Source organism: Oncorhynchus mykiss, chromosome 3 (assembly GCF_057628025.1).
Source record: "Oncorhynchus mykiss isolate SJ-2025 chromosome 3, ASM5762802v1, whole genome shotgun sequence".
NCBI lineage: Eukaryota > Metazoa > Chordata > Actinopteri > Salmoniformes > Salmonidae > Oncorhynchus > Oncorhynchus mykiss.
In genome coordinates, this window is record NC_143024.1 from 23,546,284 (window position 1) to 23,571,420 (window position 25,137).

Consider the following 25,137-nt stretch of genomic DNA (forward strand, 5'->3'; position numbering starts at 1 on the left):
CCAGACTGGCTCTGGTTTACTCCTCGGCTCCACCGATTGCTCCCCCCCCAAACATTTTTCTTGGGGTTTCTGTGGTCGCCTTTCCTCCAGTGCTATCTCCACCTGCTTCCATGGCAGGGTCTTGTCCCCTGCCATTACCTCCTCCCAGGTCCAGGATGTCCTCCACTCATCTTTCTCCCGGGTCCAGGATGTCCGCTCCTCATTCACTCGCTGCTTGGTCCTTATTTGGTGGGTTCTTCTGTCATTGTCGTCATATGGAGGAGACCAAGGCGCAGTGTGGTAAGCGTACATACTTATTTTATTAAAGAAAGAACACTGAACAAAACTAACAAAACTAACCGTGAAGCAAATATGAGTAGTGCAGACAGGCAACTAAACATAGAATAAGAACCCACAAATACCCTAGACAAAATGGCTACCTAAATATGGTCCCCAATCAGAGACAACGATAAACAGCTGCCTCTGATTGAGAACCAATCTAGGCAACCATAGACATATAAACACCTAGACTAGAAACCCCTCTAGACAATACAAAAACTAAACAAACCACCCTTGTCACACCCTGACCTAACCAAAATAATAAAGAAAACAAAGATAACTAAGGTCAGGGTGTGACAAGAACAGGGCTGTATTAGGTCTAGACAGACACCAGGGCAGGGCTGTATTAGGTCTAGACAGACACCAGGGCAGGGCTGTATTAGGTCTAGACAGACACCAGGGCAGGGCTGTATTAGGTCTAGACAGACACCAGGGCAGGGCTGTATTAGGTCTAGACAGACACCAGGGCAGGGCTGTATTAGGTCTAGACAGACACCAGGGCAGGGCTGTATTAGGTCTAGACAGACACCAGGGCAGGGCTGTATTAGGTCTAGACAGACACCAGGGCAGGGCTGTATTAGGTCTAGACAGACACCAGGGCAGGGCTGTATTAGGTCTAGACAGACACCAGGGCAGGGCTGTATTAGGTCTAGACAGACACCAGGGCAGGGCTCTATTAGGTCTAGACAGACACCAGGGCAGGGCTGTATTAGGTCTAGACAGACACCAGGACAGGGCTGTATTTGGTCTAGACAGACACCAGAACAGGGCTGTGTGTGTGTGTGTGTGTGTGTGTGGATACTCTTATCACTGAACCCAATCTAAAGGCATACATCCACCACACCACACGGCTAGGACTTAATATAAAACCTGGAGGAAATCTAGGCTTACTGTTCACTCAAATAGCACATATATCTGTTCAGATTTTCCACTCATAGATTTGTCAGGTGATGGTGTGTGTTGGTCATGTCAACCAAGCAGCAGGTGTGATGATGAATTTGAACTGGATGAAAACACTGCAGACTCCTGCTGTAAAACTAAAAACAGTTGTATTGTGAGAATAGTGAATAGAAAGCGGTAGCTAGCTAAGTTGATTGACAGTGATTATACTGTACCATTTGAAACAGGTCCATTAAGTCTAGAGGCTCAGGTCTACATATGTGTGTGTGATCAGTCAGTCTATGTAGGGCTTAGAGAGCCAGCAGGACAGGAGGGGCGAGGAGCATCGCTCTGGGGGGAGACAGCAGGGGACTCTCCCCCCTGGGGAATAGTGGACCCTCCAGCCCTCTGGTCATGGACTTGAACCCGGTGGGCCTAAAGGCCAATCTGTTCCGTTCCTCAGTGACATGTGAAGCGTCACGCATGTCCTTAATGGATAAACAGACGGGAGCTGTTGCTCTGTTTCACTGCTTGGTTGGTTCATTCCTTACAGAGGAAAGGAAATAGGCATTTGGAATCTGTTGGTTTTATAATCCTACGCTGGAGTTGAATTGCAGAAGCTCTACTGCATGAAAATGAATAAAGCATCTCTATGGGCTTTAGAGAAACATACTGTACCCAGAGTCATTGTGTGTGTGTGTGTGTGTGTGTGTGTGTGTGTGTGTGTGTGTGTGTGTGTGTGTGTGTGTGTGTGTGTGTGTGTGTGTGTGTGTGTGTGTGTGTGTCTGTGTGTGTGTGTGTGTGTGTGTGTGTGTGTGTGTGTGTGTGTGTGTGTGTGTGAATTATGTTATGGCCTGCTCATTCTTCACTTGCAAAATAAATAATACTCACCTGGCTCAGAGAAAAATAAATGTATTGAAGGTGAATGGAAACATGGAGAGGAGGAGGCAAGGAGCATTATATAGAAACATGGAGAGGAGGAGGCAAGGAGCATTATATAGAAACATGGAGAGGAGGAGGAAAGGAGCATTATATAGAAACATGGAGAGGAGGAGGAAAGGAGCATTATATAGAAACATGGAGAGGAGGAGGCAAGGAGCATTATATAGAAACATGGAGAGGAGGAGGCAAGGAGTGTTATATAGAAACATGGAGAGGAGGAGGAAAGGAGCATTATATAGAAACATGGAGAGGAGGAGGCAAGGAGCATTATATAGAAACATGGAGAGGAGGAGGAAAGGAGCATTATATAGAAACATGGAGAGGAGGAGGCAAGGAGCATTATATAGAAACATGGAGAGGAGGAGGCAAGGAGCATTATATAGAAACATGGAGAGGAGGAGGAAAGGAGCATTATATAGAAACATGGAGAGGAGGAGGAAAGGAGCATTATATAGAAACATGGAGAGGAGGAGGCAAGGAGCATTATATAGAAACATGGAGAGGAGGAGGAAAGGAGCATTATATAGAAACATGGAGAGGAGGAGGCAAGGAGTGTTATATAGAAACATGGAGAGGAGGAGGAAAGGAGCATTATATAGAAACATGGAGAGGAGGAGGCAAGGAGCATTATATAGAAACATGGAGAGGAGGAGGAAAGGAGCATTATATAGAAACATGGAGAGGAGGAGGCAAGGAGCATTATATAGAAACATGGAGAGGAGGAGGCAAGGAGCATTATATAGAAACATGGAGAGGAGGAGGAAAGGAGCATTATATAGAAACATGGAGAGGAGGAGGAAAGGAGCATTATATAGAAACATGGAGAGGAGGAGGCAAGGAGTGTTATATAGAAACATGGAGAGGAGGAGGAAAGGAGTGTTATATAGAAACATGGAGAGGAGGAGGAAAGGAGCATTATATAGAAACATGGAGAGGAGGAGGCAAGGAGTGTTATATAGACACATGGAGAGGAGGAGGAAAGGAGCATTATATAGAAACATGGAGAGGAGGAGGAAAGGAGCATTATATAGAAACATGGAGAGGAGGAGGCAAGGAGTGTTATATAGAAACATGGAGAGGAGGAGGCAAGGAGTGTTATATAGAAACATGGAGAGGAGGAGGCAAGGAGTGTTATATAGAAACATGGAGAGGAGGAGGCAAGGAGTGTTATATAGAAACATGGTGAGGAGGAGGAAAGGAGCATTATATAGAAACATGGAGAGGAGGAGGCAAGGAGTGTTATATAGAAACATGGAGAGGAGGAGGAAAGGAGCATTATATAGAAACATGGAGAGGAGGAGGAAAGGAGCATTATATAGAAACATGGAGAGGAGGAGGCAAGGAGTGTTATATAGAAACATGGAGAGGAGGAGGCAAGGAGCATTATATAGAAACATGGAGAGGAGGAGGCAAGGAGTGTTATATAGAAACATGGAGAGGAGGAGGAAAGGAGCATTATATAGAAACATGGAGAGGAGGAGGCAAGGAGCATTATATAGAAACATGGAGAGGAGGAGGCAAGGAGCATTATATAGAAACATGGAGAGGAGGAGGAAAGGAGCATTATATAGAAACATGGAGAGGAGGAGGCAAGGAGCATTATATAGAAACATGGAGAGGAGGAGGAAAGGAGCATTATATAGAAACATGGAGAGGAGGAGGCAAGGAGTGTTATATAGAAACATGGAGAGGAGGAGGAAAGGAGCATTATATAGAAACATGGAGAGGAGGAGGAAAGGAGCATTATATAGAAACATGGAGAGGAGGAGGCAAGGAGTGTTATATAGAAACATGGAGAGGAGGAGGCAAGGAGTGTTATAGAGAAATATGGAGAGGAGGAGGCAAGGAGTGCTATATAGAAACATGGAGAGGAGGAGGAAAGGAGCATTATATAGAAACATGGAGAGGAGGAGGAAAGGAGCATTATATAGAAACATGGAGAGGAGGAGGAAAGGAGTGTTATATAGAAACATGGAGAGGAGGAGGAAAGGAGCATTATATAGAAACATGGAGAGGAGGAGGCAAGGAGTGTTATATAGAAACATGGAGAGGAGGAGGCAAGGAGTGCTATATAGAAACATGGAGAGGAGGAGGAAAGGAGCATTATATAGAAACATGGAGAGGAGGAGGAAAGGAGCATTATATAGAAACATGGAGAGGAGGAGGCAAGGAGTGTTATATAGAAACATGGAGAGGAGGAGGAAAGGAGCATTATATAGAAACATGGAGAGGAGGAGGCAAGGAGTGTTATATAGAAACATGGAGAGGAGGAGGAAAGGAGTGTTATATAGAAACATGGAGAGGAGGAGGAAAGGAGCATTATATAGAAACATGGAGAGGAGGAGGCAAGGAGCATTATATAGAAACATGGAGAGGAGGAGGAAAGGAGTGTTATATAGAAACATGGAGAGGAGGAGGAAAGGAGCATTATATAGAAACATGGAGAGGAGGAGGCAAGGAGCATTATATAGAAACATGGAGAGGAGGAGGCAAGGAGTGTTATATAGAAACATGGAGAGGAGGAGGAAAGGAGTGTTATATAGAAACATGGAGAGGAGGAGGCAAGGAGTGTTATATAGAAACATGGAGAGGAAGAGGCAAGGAGTGTTATATAGAAACATGGAGAGGAGGAGGCAAGGAGTTTTATATAGAAACATGGAGAGGAGGAGGCAAGGAGTGTTATATAGAAACATGGAGAGGAGGAGGCAAGGAGTGTTATATAGAAACATGGAGAGGAGGAGGAAAGGAGCATTATATAGAAACATGGAGAGGAGGAGGCAAGGAGTGTTATATAGAAACATGGAGAGGAGGAGGAAAGGAGTGTTATATAGAAACATGGAGAGGAGGAGGCAAGGAGTGTTATATAGAAACATGGAGAGGAGGAGGCAAGGAGTGTTATATAGAAACATGGAGAGGAGGAGGCAAGGAGTGTTATATAGAAACATGGAGAGGAGGAGGCAAGGAGTGTTATATAGAAACATGGAGAGGAGGAGGCAAGGAGTGTTATATAGAAACATGGAGAGGAGGAGGCAAGGAGTGTTATATAGAAACATGGAGAGGAGGAGGCAAGGAGTGTTATATAGAAACATGGAGAGGAGGAGGCAAGGAGTGCTATATAGAAACATGGAGAGGAGGAGGCAAGGAGCATTATATAGAAACATGGAGAGGAGGAGAAAGGGTTATGGGTGGGTCATATATTCTCCTGTCTTTAAAAAAATATTTATGCATCTTTCTTCTGGTTGTTTGTGTTTGTGGAAGATGACTTATCAGATTGAAGCTCCATTCAGGCCTTCGGTCAGCCAGGGGAAGCAGGCAGACACCTTTCTCTCCTACCCTTTAGAGAAGAGGAGCCTTGAATTTGATTTTCAGAGTCAGGGAGCGAGAGAGAGGGAGGAGTGGGTTGAGGTGGGATTTGAAGCAGGCGTCGTTGAGAAAGGGCCGGCAGTGTGCGTCCTTCCCCTTTCCCCCTACTAGGGGCCCCGATCGATACCAACTCCAAGCAATAAAGCTTTCCCCCTGTCATCTCAGCAGAATACAAAGCAGAATAGAGAGAGAGAGAGAGAGAGAGAGAGGTGAAAAGCTGTTCCGCTAGCCAGACCAATTTCCTACCCCCCTCAACCCACAACCACCACTCCCTCCCTCCCTCGTTCAATCGCTCTTTCTCTCCTCTCCCAATGCACACCATGTCCCTGTGCTCTGACTGTAGAAGGCTGATGTCTCTCCATTATAAATAGAACAGAATATATAAAGAATACAATGAGACACATTATTCCTCTGATTATCACAGGGAGAGAAGGAGGGATGGAGGGAGAAAGGGAAAAGAGAGGTAAAACATCCACAGAATTGGATGAATGGTGAGCAAAGAACATGCTAGTGGTAGGATAGGATAAAGGGAGTGAGGGAAGATGGGGTGGAAGGTAAAGGAGAGGGGGAACAGGGGATGTACTGATAGAGGAAGAGGGGGAAGAGGAATATTGATGAGGAAAAGCAGAACAGAGAGAGGAAGACGGAAAAGGTGAAAGAAAGAGAGAGAGCACAAAGCAGAGTGTGCTAGGCAGAGAGAGAGGGAGAGTACAAAGCAGAGTGTGCTAGGCAGAGAGAGAGGGAGAGCACAAACAGAGTGTGCTAGGCAGAGAGAGAGAGGGAGAGCACAAATAGAGTGTGCTAGGCAGAGAGAGAGGGAGAGGGGAGGTTAGAGGGTCAAACAGCAATCCCTTGAATTGAGAGCCAATTGCAGTAATTGTAATCTAGATTCAAAGCAGACAGCTACAGCCGTGACACACACACACACACACACACACACACACACACACACACACACACACACACACACACACACACTACACACACTACACACCATGTGTAGACAGAGAGAAGCACTTAGGCAGACAGACAAAAGACAGGGAGAATGCATTCTGGTTCTGTAACCTGCGTTGTGTGGATGCTTGTGAGGTGTAAGTGTACTGTTTGTGTGTGTGTGTGTGTGTGTGTGTTTGTGTGTGTGTGTGTGTGTGTGTGTGTGTGTGTGTTTTCAGCGGGGCACATTCTCTCTCTGTTCTTCTCCATTGAATGGCAGCACAGGAGTCAGCCGCCAATCAGACATTGTGCTGCCGACAATTTCATAACATTTCTCTATGCTGACCCCCACAACGCTACTGTGTATATGTGTGTGTGTGTTTCACCTCAATCCGGCACCCCACGCCCCTCTCTCGCCCCCTCTCTCGCCCCCTCTCTCTCCCCCTCTACATTTCCCTCGTTATTTCCTCCTCTGTCTCATTCTCTTATTTATTGGAAGATTCTAGTGTAAATCCTTCATCTCTCGTTTGTTTCTCTACCTTCATTGTCCCCTCTCTCCATCTCCTCCTCTCTGTCTCGCTGCACTCGTTCACCGGGATACCTGCTCTCTTCCCTTCTTTCTGTTCTCTTCTCTTTCAGCCCTATTTTCTCCTAGAACTCACCACTCAATCTATATGTTGTTACATCTCTCTACCATCCTCCCTTCTTCTCTGCTTCCTTCCTTCCTTCCTTCCTTCCTTCCTTCCTTCCTTCCTTCCTTCCTTCCTTCCTTCCTTCCTTCCTTCCTTCCTTCCTTCCTTCCTTCCTTCCTTCCTTCCTTCCTTCCTTCCTTCCTTCCTTCCTTCCTTCCCTCTCTCTCTCTCTCTCTCTCTCTCTCTCTCTCTCTCTCTCTCTCTCTCTCTCTCTCTCTCTCTCTCTCTCTGTCTCTGTCTCTGTCTCTGTCTCTGTCTCTGTCTCTGTCTCTGCCTCTCTCTCTCTCTCTCTCTCTCTCTCTCTCTCTCTCTGTCTCTGTCTCTGTCTCTGTCTCTGTCTCTGTCTCTGTCTCTGCCTCTCTCTCTCTCTCTCAGTTCAATTCGATTTCAGGGCATGGGAAACATATGTTTACATTGCCAAAGCAAGTACAAATAGATAATAAAGAAAAGTGAAAAAAAAAACAATTTAAAACAATTACAGTAAACATTACACTCACAAAAGTTCAGATAGAAAAAATACTTTTCAAATGTAATATTATGTGCAAATAGTTAGAGTACACAAGGGAAAATAAATAAACATAAATATGGGTTGTATTTACAATGGTGTTTGTTCTTCACTGGTTGCCCTTTTCTCTCTCTCTCTCTCTCTCTCTCTCTCTCTCTCTCGCTCTCCCTCTCTCTTTCTCTCTCCCTCTCTCTCTCTCTCTGTCTCTCTCGCTCTCTCAATCCGGTCTCCCTCCTTCCTGCATTTGTCTTTCTCTTTCTTTCTCTCCCTCATCCCTCTCTCCCTCCTGCGTTCCCTGGGGAGGTCAGTAATAATGGTAGTGATGGAGTGAGAGAGGGAGGTGCGATTATTGTCTTGTCGGGAGTCAGACGAATCGATCGGCCCAGAAATATGAGGCGCGAGAAAGAGCCGCTGTGTCAGATACAATAACCACCAGCTCCCAGGGGCTTAGAACAACACACACACACACACACACACACACACACACACACACACACACACACACACACACACACACACACACACACACACGTACACTAACCAAACACACATTTCATACACTGACGCAAACACACACATTTATTTATACAGACAAAAACACAAGCATACATACAGTATATACACACACACAACGGCATCCTCTCTCTCTTTCATTAACACACAGATGGATATATACTTGTCTCTCTGAGAGAACCGACAGGCAGACAGGATGATCATCTGACTTGATATCAGATTTACAGTTAAATTTCTTTATTCATACATTTTCCTCCACACGTAGACAAGGACATGACCATAAAATCTCTCACACACCGCTCACACACGCATGTATGAACAGAAGTAAACACACGCGCACACACACGCCGAGACCTTTTGCTGCTGTTGCCTGGCAACGTGTGTCCAATCAAGGTGCAGAGCAGTGTCCAGTGATGTCAGAGCTGCTGCTGACCAGCAGAGAGTGAGGGAGAGAGAGAGGGAGAGAGAGAGAGAGGTTGTTAATGTATGTTGTGTACATGTGGATGCATATGTGTTAAATAGAAAGTTTGAATTTAGAGAGTGAAGCTGGTCGGAAAAAAAGTGTTGTGATTAGGGGACAGAGAGGAGGCGAGGGATAGAGGAGGGCCTGGTGAAGGTGAAAGAGGAGGAGAGACATAGAGGAGGGTCTGGTGAAGGTGAAGGAGGAGGAGAGAGATAGAGGAGGGTCTGGTGAAGGTGAAGGAGGAGGAGAGAGATAGAGGAGGGCCTGGTGAAGGTGAACGAGGAGGAGAGAGATAGAGGAGGGCCTGGTGAAGGTGAAAGAGGAGGAGAGACATAGAGGAGGGTCTGGTGAAGGTGAACAAGGAGGAGAGAGATAGAGGAGGGCCTGGTGAAGGTGAAAGAGGAGGAGAGAGATAGAGGAGGGTCTGGTGAAGGTGAACGAGGAGGAGAGAGATAGAGGAGGGTCTGGTGAAGGTGAACGAGGAGGAGAGAGATAGAGGAGGGCCTGGTGAAGGTGAATGAGGAGGAGAGAGATAGAGGAGGGCCTGGTGAAGGTGAACGAGGAGGAGAGAGATAGAAGTGGGTCTGGTGAAGGTGAACGAGGAGGAGAGAGATAGAGGTGGGTCTGGTGAAGGTGAACGAGGAGGAGGATGGAAAGGATGACACAGAGAAAGATACTGCACCATCATTTAAATTTGTAGGTGATAAACAATACAGATGATTTACTATCCAACTGACCATGATATCTCCTCTTCCTATAGTTAAGTAATGTAATTAAGTAATGTAACACTTAATGTAACACTTTCTCTTTCAGTCTGCCCTTACAGCTCTGACAGAGTTCTGTCCGTCTCAACTAGCTGGACTGTGTGTTATTACTGGTCACATGTTAGAGACAGGTGTTATCTAGTTCTCACCCCCTGCTGGTTTCCATACACCACCTAAACCTCCCACCCTCCTACCAGTACAGTTTATAATCCTGGAGCTACACACACACATGCACACGCACACGCACACACACACAGTGGTGAGACAAACACACAATGTAGGTCCAACACCAGTGTAAAGATGAGGGTGTGTGTATCTGCTCTGGGCTCCTTTGTGGTGGCTGTACAATAGATGGGAGCTCCAGAGAGATGTCGAATGGTCCCTGTACTGACCCATTCTAGACACCTCTCCTTCCCTCTCTTTATCTCTTTACCTCTCTCCCCCTCCTTCCCTCCTTCATTCTCTCTTTATCTCTTTACCTCTCTCCCCCTCCTTCCCTCCTTCCTTCTCTCTTTATCTCTTTACCTCTCTCCCCCTCCTTCCCTCCTTCATTCTCTCTTTATCTCTTTACCTCTCTCCCCCTCCTTCCCTCCTTCCCTCTCTTTATCTCTTTACCTCTCTCCCCCTCCTTCCCTCCTTCATTCTCTCTTTATCTCTTTACCTCTCTCCCCCTCCTTCCCTCCTTCCTTCTCTCTCTATCTCTTTACCTCTCTCCCCCTCCTTCCCTTCTTCCTTCTCTCTTTATCTCCTTACCTCTCTCCCCCTCCTTCCCTCCTTCCCTCTCTCCCCCTCCTTCCCTCCTTCCTTCTCTCTCTATCTCTTTACCTCTCTCCCCCTCCTTTCCTCCTTCCTTCTCTCTTTATCTCCTTACCTCTCTCCCCCTCCTTCCCTCTTTACCTCTCTCTATCTCTTTACCTCTCTCCCCCTCCTTCCCTCCTTCCTTCTCTCTTTATCTCTTTACCTCTCTCCCCCTCCTTCCCTCCTTCCCTCTCTCTATCTCTTTACCTCTCTCCCCCTCCTTCCCTCCTTCCCTCTCTCTCTATCTCTTTACCTCTCTCCCCTCCTTCCCTGCTTCATTCTCTTTTTATCTCTTTACCTCTCTCCCCCTCCTTCCCTCCTTCCCTCTCTTTATCTCTTTACCTCCCTCCCCCTCCTTCCCTCCTTCATTCTCTCTTTATCTCTTTACCTCTCTCCCCCTCCTTCCCTCCTTCCTTCTCTCTCTATCTCTTTACCTCTCTCCCCCTCCTTCCCTTCTTCCCTCTCTCTATCTCTTTACCTCTCTCCCCCTCCTTCCCTCCTTCCCTCTCTCCCCCTCCTTCCCTCCTTCCTTCTCTCTCTATCTCTTTACCTCTCTCCCCCTCCTTTCCTCCTTCCTTCTCGCTTTATCTCCTTACCTCTCTCCCCCTCCTTCCCTCTTTACCTCTCTCTATCTCTTTACCTCTCTCCCCCTCCTTCCCTCCTTCCTTCTCTCTTTATCTCTTTACCTCTCTCCCCCTCCTTCCCTCCTTCCCTCTCTCTATCTCTTTACCTCTCTCCCCCTCCTTCCCTCCTTCCTTCTCTCTTTATCTCTTTACCTCTCTCCCCCTCCATCCCTCCTTCCCTCTCTCTCTATATCTTTACCTCTCTCCCCCTCCTTCCCTCTCTCTCTCTATCTCTTTACCTCTCTCCCCCTCCTTCCCTCCTTCCTTCTCTCTTTATCTCTTTACCGCTCTCCCCCTCCTTCCCTCCTTCCTTCTCTCTTTATCTCTTTACCTCTCTCCCCCTCCTTCCCTCCTTCCTTCTCTCTTTATCTCCTTACCTCTCTCCCCCTCCTTCCCTCCTTCCCTCCTTCCCTCTCTCTATCTCTTTACCTCTCTCCCCCTCCTTCCCTCATTCCCTCTATCTCTTTACCTCTCTCCCCCTCCTTCCCTCCTTCCTTCTCTCTTTATCTCTTTACCTCTCTCCCCTTCCTTCCCTCTCTCTATCTCTTTACCTCTCTCCCCCTCCATCCCTCCTTCCCTCTCTCTCTATATCTTTACCTCTCTCCCCCTCCTTCCCTCCTTCCTTCTCTCTTTATCTCCTTACCTCTCTCCCCCTCCTTCCCTCCTTCCCTCTCTCTATCTCTTTACCTCTCTCCCCCTCCTTCCCTCCTTCCTTCTCTCTATATCTCTTTACCTCTCTCCCCCTCCTTCCCTCCTTCCCTCTCTTTATCTCTTTACCTCTCTCCCCCTCCTTCCCTCCTTCCTTCTCTCTTTATCTCTTTACCTCTCTCCCCCTCCTTCCCTCCTTCCCTCTCTCTATCTCTTTACCTCTCTCCCCCTCCTTCCCTCCTTCCCTCTCTCTCTATCTCTTTACCTCTCTCCCCCTCCTTCCCTCCTTCCTTCTCTCTTTATCTCTTTACCTCTCTCCCCCTCCTTCCCTCTCTCTATCTCTACCTCTCTCCCCCTCCATCCCTCCTTCCCTCTCTCTCTATCTTTACCTCTCTCCCCCTCCTTCCCTCTCTCTCTATCTCTTTACCTCTCTCCCCCTCCTTCCCTCCTTCTCTCTCTCTTTACCTCTTTACCTCTCTCCCCCTCCTTCCCTCTCTCTCTATCTCTTTACCTCTCTCCCCCTCCTTCCCTCCTTCTCTCTCTCTTTACCTCTTTACCTCTCTCCCCCTCCTTCCCTCCTTCCCTCCTTCCCTCTCTCTATCTCTTTACCTCTCTCCCCCTCCTTCCCTCAATCTCTTTACCTCTCTCCCCCTCCTTCCCTCCTTCCTTCTCTCTTTATCTCTTTACCTCTCTCCCCCTCCTTCCCTCTCTCTATCTCTTTACCTCTCTCCCCCTCCATCCCTCCTTCCCTCTCTCTCTATATCTTTACCTCTCTCCCCCTCCTTCCCTCCTTCCTTCTCTCTTTATCTCCTTACCTCTCTCCCCCTCCTTCCCTCCTTCCCTCTCTCTATCTCTTTACCTCTCTCCCCCTCCTTCCCTCCTTCCTTCTCTCTATATCTCTTTACCTCTCTCCCCCTCCTTCCCTCCTTCCCTCTCTTTATCTCTTTACCTCTCTCCCCTTCCTTCCCTCCTTCCTTCTCTCTTTATCTCTTTACCTCTCTCCCCCTCCTTCCCTCCTTCCCTCTCTCTATCTCTTTACCTCTCTCCCCCTCCTTCCCTCCTTCCCTCTCTCTCTATCTCTTTACCTCTCTCCCCCTCCTTCCCTCCTTCCTTCTCTCTTTATCTCTTTACCTCTCTCCCCCTCCTTCCCTCTCTCTATCTCTACCTCTCTCCCCCTCCATCCCTCCTTCCCTCTCTCTCTATCTTTACCTCTCTCCCCCTCCTTCCCTCTCTCTCTATCTCTTTACCTCTCTCCCCCTCCTTCCCTCCTTCTCTCTCTCTTTACCTCTTTACCTCTCTCCCCCTCCTTCCCTCTCTCTCTATCTCTTTACCTCTCTCCCCATGACAGCAGGGTGATTGATGTTACTCAGAAGGCCCCAGCCTCCCCATCCCCTCCCTGGGGTCCCACTATCAGATTGTTAGTGTGTGTGTGTGTGTGTGCGTGTGTGTGTGTGTGTGTGTGTGTGTGTGTGTGTGTGTGTGTCAGATTTTTTTTTTCTGTGTATGTGTTTTTATTCCGTATTAAAATATATATAGTTAAATCGAAAGAATTTCATGAATAACTGAGTTATTATTAATCAAGTACAGCAGTGTGTTTCTGAAATTCCATGAAAGGATTATTTCTTTTTTTGATGTTGTATGTCATTGTATTGGTTCCTAATCATTATGTTATTATGTAATGTCTGTGATATTATGTTGCCCAAATAAGGGTGTCTTACCCCAGCATCCTCAGATTACCCAGAATGGAGTGTCGCTGGATCTTGTTGTCATGGTAACCAAGGCTTAGACCTCCTCAAAGGCAGGAAGGACCCCCTTGTCCCTGGACATGACACACACACACACACACACAAACACACACACGGGAGAGGGGGGATGGTGGTAGTAGGGCCACGGCCAAATCCAGGCTGCCCAGACGACCTCTGACCCATAGACACACCCCCTCCCCACACGCAGTCTGTCACTGTCTCTGGACAACCATGACTCCTGGGGTCACCACCTTCTAACACACACACACACACACACGCACGCAAACTTGAGAGCTCTCCTTTCGATAGTTTTTGAATTAGTGAAGAGAGAGAGAGAGAGAGAATGGGGGAGGCACAGTTCCCTCTCCTTGGCCTTGGATGGATGCTGGTTGCATCTGTAAGTGGAATTGATTGCCAATACTGCCACCATGTGGCTGACTCATGCTACTTCAGAGAAACCCATATTTCCACTGTGGTAGTGAACTCAAGCTGGTTGGTCAGCGATAGTGCTGCACTTACTCAATTTTTCCTCCGTTGGAGGAGTGGGGTTGAGAGGGGTAGTGGTTTATGCGGATGTTGTGATGGCTCACATCTCCCGCCTCATGTGACAGTGAACACAGTCTGAGTAGGTAGAACCAACAAAAGTGCCAATATAATGAAAACTGTTGAGCATGTGGATTAAATGTTTCGTAACACTTGACTTAAAGTCGACAGCAGGTATAATGCTATATCACTTGTTATATTGTCTTATTGTATGGCATATGATGGGTTAAGTCTCTAACTGGCCTGGTAGTTTGGTCTCCCGAGTGGCGCAGCGGTCTAAGGTTTGATTCCAGGCTGTATCATCACCGTCTGTGATTGGGAGTCCCATAGGGCGGCGCACAATTGGCACAGCGTCGTCTGGGTTTGGCCGGAGCAGGCCGTCATTGTAAATAAGAACTTGTTCCTAACTGACTGGTTAAATAAAGGTTAATAAAAGTAGTGCGCTGGAAAACATTTAAATCTCAGCTAGATATCTCTTACAGCGTGTTGACTAGAGGTAAACAGGCAGATCATTTAGCTGATTTTAACCTAAAAAGGCTTGATACAAGTGGGGTAAGATACATCATCTTTTTTAAGATATTTGATCTTAGTAAGACATCTTACCAAGGTAAATGATCATAGTGGGGCAGACCATTTCTCTACTTTAACCTACAAAAAGACATTTCCTGGGTGAGCGATATCAACTCAAAACATTTTCACTTAATTATCTCAATACAATACTAAAGAATCTAGGTAGTATATCATTTTTCTGCAGTGTGACTGCAGTAGTGTCAGCCAAAGGGTTGTTTTCTCTGAGCTGTGAGTGACAGTTTCCAGACACCCTGTCACTTTCCACTGATAGTCTTCCCCCTCTTCTTTCTCCTCCTCTATTTCTTAGATCTCACCCTCTCCCACTCTTTAACCTCGCGTGTCCCCCTTTCTCTTTCTGACCCCACTTCCTACTCTTCTTTTGTTTACTTCCTCTTCTCTTTCTCTTTCTCTCTCTCTCTCTCTCTGTAAGGATGTGGGGAGGGGTGGGGCATGTGTGGGGGCGTGGACAACAAGAGGGAGAATGATTTTTATCACTCCTCCATTGGGTGAGAGAGAGACAGAGACACACAGAGAGAGAGAGAGACAGAGACAGTTAGAGAAAGAAGGGGACTCAGACACTCAGACAGATATGACCAAGACAGCAGCTCTAGCAACCATGGACTTCTGCAATATGTGGGTAGAAGGTGAGTGTCTGTGCCTCTCCCTGCCTTCATTAGCACGGCCCAATTAAGCTCGCCGTGTGTGTGTTTTTGTGTGTGTGTGTGTGTGTGTGTGTGTGTGTGTGTGTATCTGGGCTGAGCCAATTGATTAGCACCACTGCGAGCATGGCTAATTAGAGCACATCAAAGAGAGGGAGATGGATGAAGCGAGGAGAGGGGAGGAGAGGACGGAGGTGTGGATGTCTGTCGCAGGCAGAGAGAAAGGTCAGATGCGTCTCTCCAGGGTGGACAGGGATGCAGTGTGTGGGTGGGTGTGTGTGTGGGTGGGTGTGTGTGTTTTCTGTACAAGTATTAAACAGAGAACCTAAAGGTACACTTTAGTTATGTGTCCTACATAACAGCATTAGAAGTGGTCTTTAGCCTACATATAGATTGTCACGTTTTAATGTCAAATTAAGAGATGATAGAGAAATAGTTTCTCAAAAATACATTCACAGGAAATGATTCATCAATAACAGAAAAACCTATCAACAAACGTCAATAGTATTACTGCATGTCATGAATAATCAGGTATAGATAACATCACAGTGAACCATTTACGGTATGTGCGTGCGTATCCATTTGATGGGAATGATTCATGCGATGAAGCACCTTGTCACTTCTCACATCGACGTGGACAGTGATGAATAGGGCTTTTTAAAATCAACCCCCCTGTACATTCCTGTGACCAGACCACGGTGACGGGATGACACATCATATTATGGTGTCCGTGTAGTACAGTATCACCGCTGGATAGAGAATGAGGTTACTCAGGTGAATAGTTGACTTGAGGGGTGAACTACAGTGTCTCAACTATGCCTTGAATTGCACACAGACAACACAGTCGATTGTCAGTATTCATTGTGAATACACCAGTCATAATGTTAGGGTTTCAGTGTGCAGTTTGTTAACTGACAGGATTATCACACAACACTACTGACCTGCCACAGATTTACAGACAGTTGTAGTCCAATGACTACAGTTTTTTTCATTGAATGATTTCATAGCAGTAGTGAAATATGAATGGAAAGTTTAAACGTTTCATCGGTAGACTTCATTTCCCAGACCCCCCCTTGGCGCCAGAGGGATCTCCTTAAGCAGGAAGTGAAGGTTCAGTTGAGGTCAGTTTCACCCAAAATACCCCTGGGAGAACACACCATAGAAACAGAATGCATAGAACATGTAATGGCAAGGCATATCATGCTGTGCACTATGCAACCGTATACAGCAGTATACAGTACAGTTTGTGAGACTGGGCGGCAGGTAGCCTAGTGGTTAGAGTGTTGGACTAGTAACCGAAAGGTTGCTAGATTGAATCCCTGAGCTGACAAGGTAAACATCTGTCGTTCTGCACCTGAACAAGGCAGTTAACCCACTGTTCCCTGGTAGGCCGTCATTGTAAATAATAATTTGTTCTTAACTGATTTGCCTAGTTAAATAAAGGTTAAATAGAAAATAGACATCCATTTATATTGTACATACATACACCTATTCATTAGGTAGTGGTAAAAGGCTTCTGAGAATAGCTTGTCTTGTTCCAACGGCAGCGAGAGGAGAGACTATAACGGCCGACACGTATCAGTAGTTATGTGTCTTACAGTGGGGCAGTTAAAATGGCAGTTTGACGTAATCGCAGAGAATGTTGCCAGTGCTGCGATAGTACTATATTATGGGTCTACTGAGCCGTTCCTTATGTATCAGAGTAAAGATGTATCTAAACCACCACCAGAACACTTCAGATACTGCAGTTTTGTCACTGTCACGTGATGGTATTATTATGTTAGTATTATTACAGCACCTATAGATAGATTGTGTGTGTGTGTGTGTGTGTGTGTGTGTGTGTGTGTGTGTGTGTGTGTGTGTGTGTGTGTGTGTGTGTGTGTGTGTGTGTGTGTGTGTGTGTGTGTGTGTGTGTGTGTGTGTGTGTGTGTGTGTGTGTGTGCGAAAGTAGGGTGGCAGGTAGCCTAGGAGTTAAGTGCGTTGGGTCAGTAACCCAGTAAGGTCGCTGGTTCAAATCTGCAAGCACTTAACTCTAATTTCTGTTATAAGGTGCTCTGGATAAGAGGGTCTGCTAAATTACTAAAATGTCAGTCTGTGTGTTGTGTGACAGTGTAACATTGAGTGAGAAAGCATTAGAGTAATATTAATAGTCTCATTGACAGTAAGTGTTGGGTTTAGCACTCTGTGTTCAAGATGGTGTGAGCTAGGGGAAGTAGAGGGGGGAAGTGAGAGAGACATACAACACACCATGATACACTAGCATTACACCAGCCTACTGTATATTAACTACTACCCTCACTACATACCAATAACACTGTATATACACTACTACCCTCACTACATACCAATAACACTGTATATACACTACTACCCTCACGACATACCAATAACACTGTATATACACTACTACCCTCACAACATACCACTAACACTGTATATACACTACTACCCTCACGACATACCACTAACACTGTATATACACTACTACCCTCACTACATACCACTAACACTGTATATACACTACTAACCTCACCACATACCACAAACACTGTATATACACTACTACCCTCACTACATACCAATAACACTGTATATATACCACTAACACTGTATATACACTACTACCCTCACGACATACCACTAACACTGTATATACACTACTACCCTCACTACATACCACTAACACTGTATATACACTACTACCCTCACAACATACCAATAACACTGTATATACACTACTACCCTCACGACATACCAATAACACTGTATATACACTACTACCCTCACTACATACCACTAACACTGTATATACACTACCACCCTCACAACATACCAATAACACTGTATATACACTACTACCCTCACGACATACCACTAACACTGTATATACACTACTACCCTCACTACATACCACTAACACTGTATATACACTACTACCCTCACGACATACCACTAACACTGTATATACACTACTACCCTCACTACATACCACTAACACTGTATATACACTACTACCCTCACAACATACCAATAACACTGTATATACACTACTACCCTCACGACATACCAATAACACTGTATATACACTACTACCCTCACGACATACCACTAACACTGTATATACACTACTACCCTCACTACATACCACTAACACTGTATATACACTACTACCCTCACAACATACCAATAACACTGTATATACACTACTACCCTCACGACATACCAATAACACTGTATATACACTACTACCCTCACTACATACCACTAACACTGTATATACACTACTACCCTCACTACATACCAATAACACTGTATATACACTACTACCCTCACTACATACCACTAACACTGTATATACACTACTACCCTCACAACATACCAATAACACTGTATATACACTACTACCCTCACGACATACCAATAACACTGTATATACACTACTACCCTCACGACATACCAATAACACTGTATATACACTACTACCCTCACTACATACCAATAACACTGTATATACACTACTACCCTCACGACATACCACTAACACTGTATATACACTACTACCCTCACTACATATCACTAACACTGTATATACACTACTACCCTCACAACATACCAATAACACTGTATATACACTACTACCCTCACTACATATCACTAACACTGTATATACACTACTACCCTCACTACATACCACTAACACTGTATATACACTACTACCCTCACTACATACCACTAACACTGTATATACACTACTACCCTCACTACATACCACTAACACTGTATATACACTACTACCCTCACTACATACCACTAACACTGTATATACACTACTACCCTCACTACATACCACTAACACTGTATATACACTACTACCCTCACTACATACCACTAACACTGTATATACACTACTACCCTCACTACATACCACTAACACTGTATATACACTACTACCCTCACTACATACCACTAACACTGTATATACACTACTACCCTCACTACATACCACTAACACTGTATATACACTACTACCCTCACTACATACCACTAACACTGTATATACACTACTACCCTCACGACATACCAATAACACTGTATATACACTACTACCCTCACGACATACCACTAACACTGTATATACACTACTACCCTCACGACATACCACTAACACTGTATATACACTACTACCCTCACTACATACCAATAACACTGTATATACACTACTACCCTCACGACATACCAATAACACTGTATATACACTACTACCCTCACGACATACCAATAACACTGTATATACACTACTACCCTCACTACATACCACTAACACTGTATATACACTACTACCCTCACTACATACCACTAACACTGTATATACACTACTACCCTCACTACATACCACTAACACTGTATATACACTGCTAACCTCACTACATACCAATAACACTGTATATATACCACTAACACTGTATATACACTACTACCCTCACGACATACCAATAACACTGTATATACACTACTACCCTCACTACATACCAATAACACTGTATATACACTACTACCCTCACTACATACCACTAACACTGTATATACACTACTACCCTCACAACATACCACTAACACTGTATATACACTACTACCCTCACAACATACCACTAACACTGTATATACACTACCACCCTCATGACATACCACTAACACTGTATATACACTACTACCCTCACTACATACCACTAACACTGTATATACACTACTACCCTCACTACATACCACTAACACTGTATATACACTACTACCCTCACGACATACCAATAACACTGTATATACACTACTACCCTCACTACATACCAATAACACTGTATATACACTACTACCCTCACTACATACCACTAACACTGTATATACACTACTACCCTCACAACATACCACTAACACTGTATATACACTACTACCCTCACAACATACCAATAACACTGTATATACACTACCACCCTCATGACATACCAATAACACTGTATATACACTACTACCCTCATGACATACCAATAACACTGTATATACACTACTACCCTCACTACATACCACTAACACTGTATATACACTACCACCCTCATGACATACCACTAACACTGTATATACACTACTACCCTCACTACATACCACTAACACTGTATATACACTACCACCCTCATGACATACCACTAACACTGTATATACACTACTACCCTCACTACATACCACTAACACTGTATATACACTACCACCCTCATGACATACCACTAACACTGTATATACACTACTACCCTCACTACATACCACTAACACTGTATATACACTACTACCCTCACAACATACCACTAACACTGTATATACACTACCACCCTCATGACATACCACTAACACTGTATATACACTACTACCCTCACTACATACCAATAACACTGTACATAAACAACTACCCTCACTACATACCACTAACACTGTATATACACTACCACCCTCATGACATACCAATAACACTGTATATACACTACTACCCTCACTACATACCAATAACACTGTATATACACTACTACCCTCACAACATACCACTAACACTGTATATACACTACTACCCTCACGACATACCACTAACACTGTATATACACTACTACCCTCACTACATACCACTAACACTGTATATACACTACCACCCTCATGACATACCAATAACACTGTATATACACTACTACCCTCACTACATACCAATAACACTGTATATACACTACTACCCTCACAACATACCACTAACACTGTATATACACTACTACCCTCACGACATACCACTAACACTGTATATACACTACTACCCTCACTACATACCACTAACACTGTATATACACTACCACCCTCATGACATACCAATAACACTGTATATACACTACTACCCTCACTACATACCAATAACACTGTATATACACTACTACCCTCACAACATACCACTAACACTGTATATACACTACTACCCTCACGACATACCAATAACACTGTACATAAACAACTACCCTCACTACATACCACTAACACTGTATATACACTACCACCCTCATGACATACCAATAACACTGTATATACACTGCTAACCTCACTACATACCAATAACACTGTACATACACTACTACCCTCACGACATACCACTAACACTGTATATACACTACTACCCTCACTACATACCACTAACACTGTATATACACTCCTACCCTCACAACATACCAATAACACTGTATATACACTACTACCCTCACGACATACCAATAACACTGTACATACACTACTACCCTCACAACATACCAATAACACTGTACATACACTACTACCCTCACTACATACCACTAACACTGTACATACACTACTACCCTCACTACATACCACTAACACTGTATATACACTACTACCCTCACAACATACCAATAACACTGTATATACACTACTACCCTCACTACATACCACTAACACTGTATATACACTACCACCCTCATGACATACCACTAACACTGTATATACACTACTACCCTCACTACATACCACTAACACTGTATATACACTACTACCCTCACAACATACCACTAACACTGTATATACACTACTACCCTCACAACATACCAATAACACTGTATATACACTACTACCCTCACGACATACCACTAACACTGTATATACACTACTACCCTCACTACATACCACTAACACTGTATATACACTACTACCCTCACGACATACCAATAACACTGTACATAAACAACTACCCTCACTACATACCACTAACACTGTATATACACTACTACCCTCACTACATACCACTAACACTGTATATACACTACTACCCTCACTACATACCAATAACACTGTATATACACTACTAACCTCACTACATACCAATAACACTGTCTTCCCACACAACACCACATATCACTAACACTGTCTTCCCACATTACACTACATATCACTAACACTGTCTTCCCACACTACATATCACTAACACTGTCTTCCCACACTACATATCACTAACACTGTCTTCCCACACAACACCACATATCACTAACACTGTCTTCCCACACTACACTTCATACCACTAACACTGTCTTCCCACACTACATATCACTAACTCTGTCTTCCCACACTACATATCACTAACACTGTCTTCCCACACAACACCACATATCACTAACACTGTCTTCCCACACTACACTTCATACCACTAACACTGTCTTCCCACACTACACTTCACTACACAGTCTACCCACACTACACTTCATACCACTAACCCTGTCTTCCCACACTACACTACATATCACTACCACTGTCTTCCCACACTACATATCACTAACACTGTCTTCCCACATTACACTACATATCACTAACACTGTCTTCCCACACTACACTACATATGACTAACACCGTCTTCCCACACCACACTACATATCACTAACACTGTCTTCCCACATTACACTACATATCACTAACACTGTCTTCCCACACTACATATAACTAACACTGTCTTCCCACACTACACTACATATCACTAACACTGTCTTCCCACACTACATATCACTAACACTGTCTTCCCACACTACATTTCACCAACACTGTCTTCCCACACTACATATCACTAACACTGTCTTCCCACACTACATATCACGAACACTGTCTTCCCACACTACATATAACTAACACTGTCTTCCCACACTACACTACATATCACTAACACTGTCTTCCCACACTACATATCACTAACACTGTCTTCCCACACTACATTTCACCAACACTGTCTTCCCACACTACATATCACTAACACTGTCTTCCCACACTACATATCACGAACACTGTCTTCCCACACTACATATCACTAACACTGTCTTCCCACACTACATATCACCAACACTGTCTTTCCACATTACACTACATATCATGAACACTGTCTTCCCACATTACATATCACTGACACTGTCTTCCCACACTACATATCACGAACACTGTCTTCCCACACTACATATCACAAACACTGTCTTCCCACACTACATATCACGAACACTGTCTTCCCACACTACATATCACTAACACTGTCTTCCCACACTACATATCACTAACACTGTCTTCCCACATTACACTACATATCACTAACACTGTCTTCCCACACTTCATATCACTAACACTGTCTTCCCACATTACACTACATATCACGAACGCTGTCTTCCCACACTTCACTACATATCACTAACACTGTCTTCCCACACTACATATCACTAACACTGTCTTCCCACATTACACTACATATCACTAACACTGTCTTCCCACTCTACATATCACTAACACTGTCTTTCCACATTACACTACATATCATGAACACTGTCTTCCCACATTACACTACATATCACGAACACTGTCTTTCCACATTACACTACATATCACGAAAACTGTCTTCCCACACTACATTTCACTAACACTGTCTTCCCACACTACATATCACTAACACTGTCTTCCCACATTACACTACATATCACGAACACTGTCTTCCCACACTGCATATCACTAACACTGTCTTCCCACACTACACTACATATCACTAACCCTGTCTTCCTACACCACATATCACTAACACTGTCTTCCCACATCACACTACATATCACTAACACTATCTTCCCACACTACACTACATATCACTAACACTGTCTTCCCACATCACACTACATATCACTAACACTATCTTCCCACAATACACTACATATCACTAACACTATCTTCCCACATTACACTACATTTCATTAACACTGTCTTCCCACACTACACTACATATCACTAACCCTGTCTTCCTACACCACATATCACTAACACTGTCTTCCCACATCACACTACATATCACTAACACTATCTTCCCACACTTCACTACATATCACTAACACTGTCTTCCCACATCACACTACATATCACTAACACTATCTTCCCACAATACACTACATATCACTAACACTATCTTCCCACATTACACTACATTTCATTAACACTGTCTTCCCACACTACACTACATATCACTTACACTGTCTTCCCACATTAGACTACATTTCACTAACACTGTCTTCCCACACAACACCACATATCATTAACACTGTCTTACCACACTACACCTCATACCACTAACATTGTCTTCCCACATTACACCACATTTCACTAACACTGTCTTCCCACACCACATACCACTAACACTATCTTCCCACCCTACACTACATATCCCTAACACTGTCTTCCCACACTACACTTCATACCACTAACACTGTCTTCCCACACCACATACCACTAACACTATCTTCCCACCCTACACTACATACCCCTAACACTGTCTTCCCACACTACACTTCATACCACTAACACTGTCTTCCCACATTACACTACATTTCACTAACACTAACTTCCCACACCACATACCACTAACACTATCTTCCCACACTACACTACAACACTATCTTCCCGCACTACACTACATATCCCTAACACTGTCTTCCCACACTACACTACATATCCCTAACACTGTCTTCCCACATTACACTTCTTATCACTAACACTGTCTTCCCACACTACACTACATATCACTAACACTGTCTTCCTACACTACACTACATATCACTAACACTGTCTTCCCACACTACATATTACTAAAACTATCTTCCCACACTACACTTCATACCACTAACACTGTCTTCCCACACTACACTACATATCACCAACACTGTCTTCCCACACTACACTTCATACCACTAACACTGTCTTCCCACACTACACTACATATCACTAACACTGTCTTCCCACACTACACTACATATCACTAACACTTTCTTCCCACACTACATTTCACTAACACTGTCTTCCCACATTACACTACATATCACGAACACTGTCTTCCCACACTACACTACATATCACTAACACTGTCTTCCCACACTTCATATCACTAACACTGTCTTCCCACATGACACTACATATCACTAACACTGTCTTCCCACACTACACTACATATCACTAACACTGTCTTCCCACACTACATATCACTAACACTGTCTTCCCAAATTACACTACATATCACGAACACTGTCTTCCCACATTACACTACATATCACGAACACTGTCTTCCCACACTACACTACATATCACTAA

General features: G+C 44.3%; 1 protein-coding gene across 23 annotated transcripts in view; it reads left to right on the forward strand.

Annotated features, from left to right (window-relative positions):
* Window positions 1–25,137, forward strand: part of LOC110537505 (POU domain, class 2, transcription factor 2) — an 86,964-nt gene that overhangs the window by 40,855 nt on the left and 20,972 nt on the right. For 11 of the 23 annotated variants that reach the window (XM_090225737.1, XM_090225745.1, XM_090225764.1 and 8 more), the window contains exon 1: window positions 14,799–14,943. The exons of 11 other annotated variants lie outside the window; for them this stretch is intronic. In XM_090225737.1, the coding sequence (XP_090081863.1) occupies window positions 14,889–14,943 (55 nt within the window). In that variant the 5' untranslated portion in view covers window positions 14,799–14,888. Of the gene's footprint in view, window positions 1–14,746; window positions 14,944–25,137 lie in introns of those variants that run through there. One more of the 23 variants, XM_090225778.1, reaches the window with a different exon arrangement.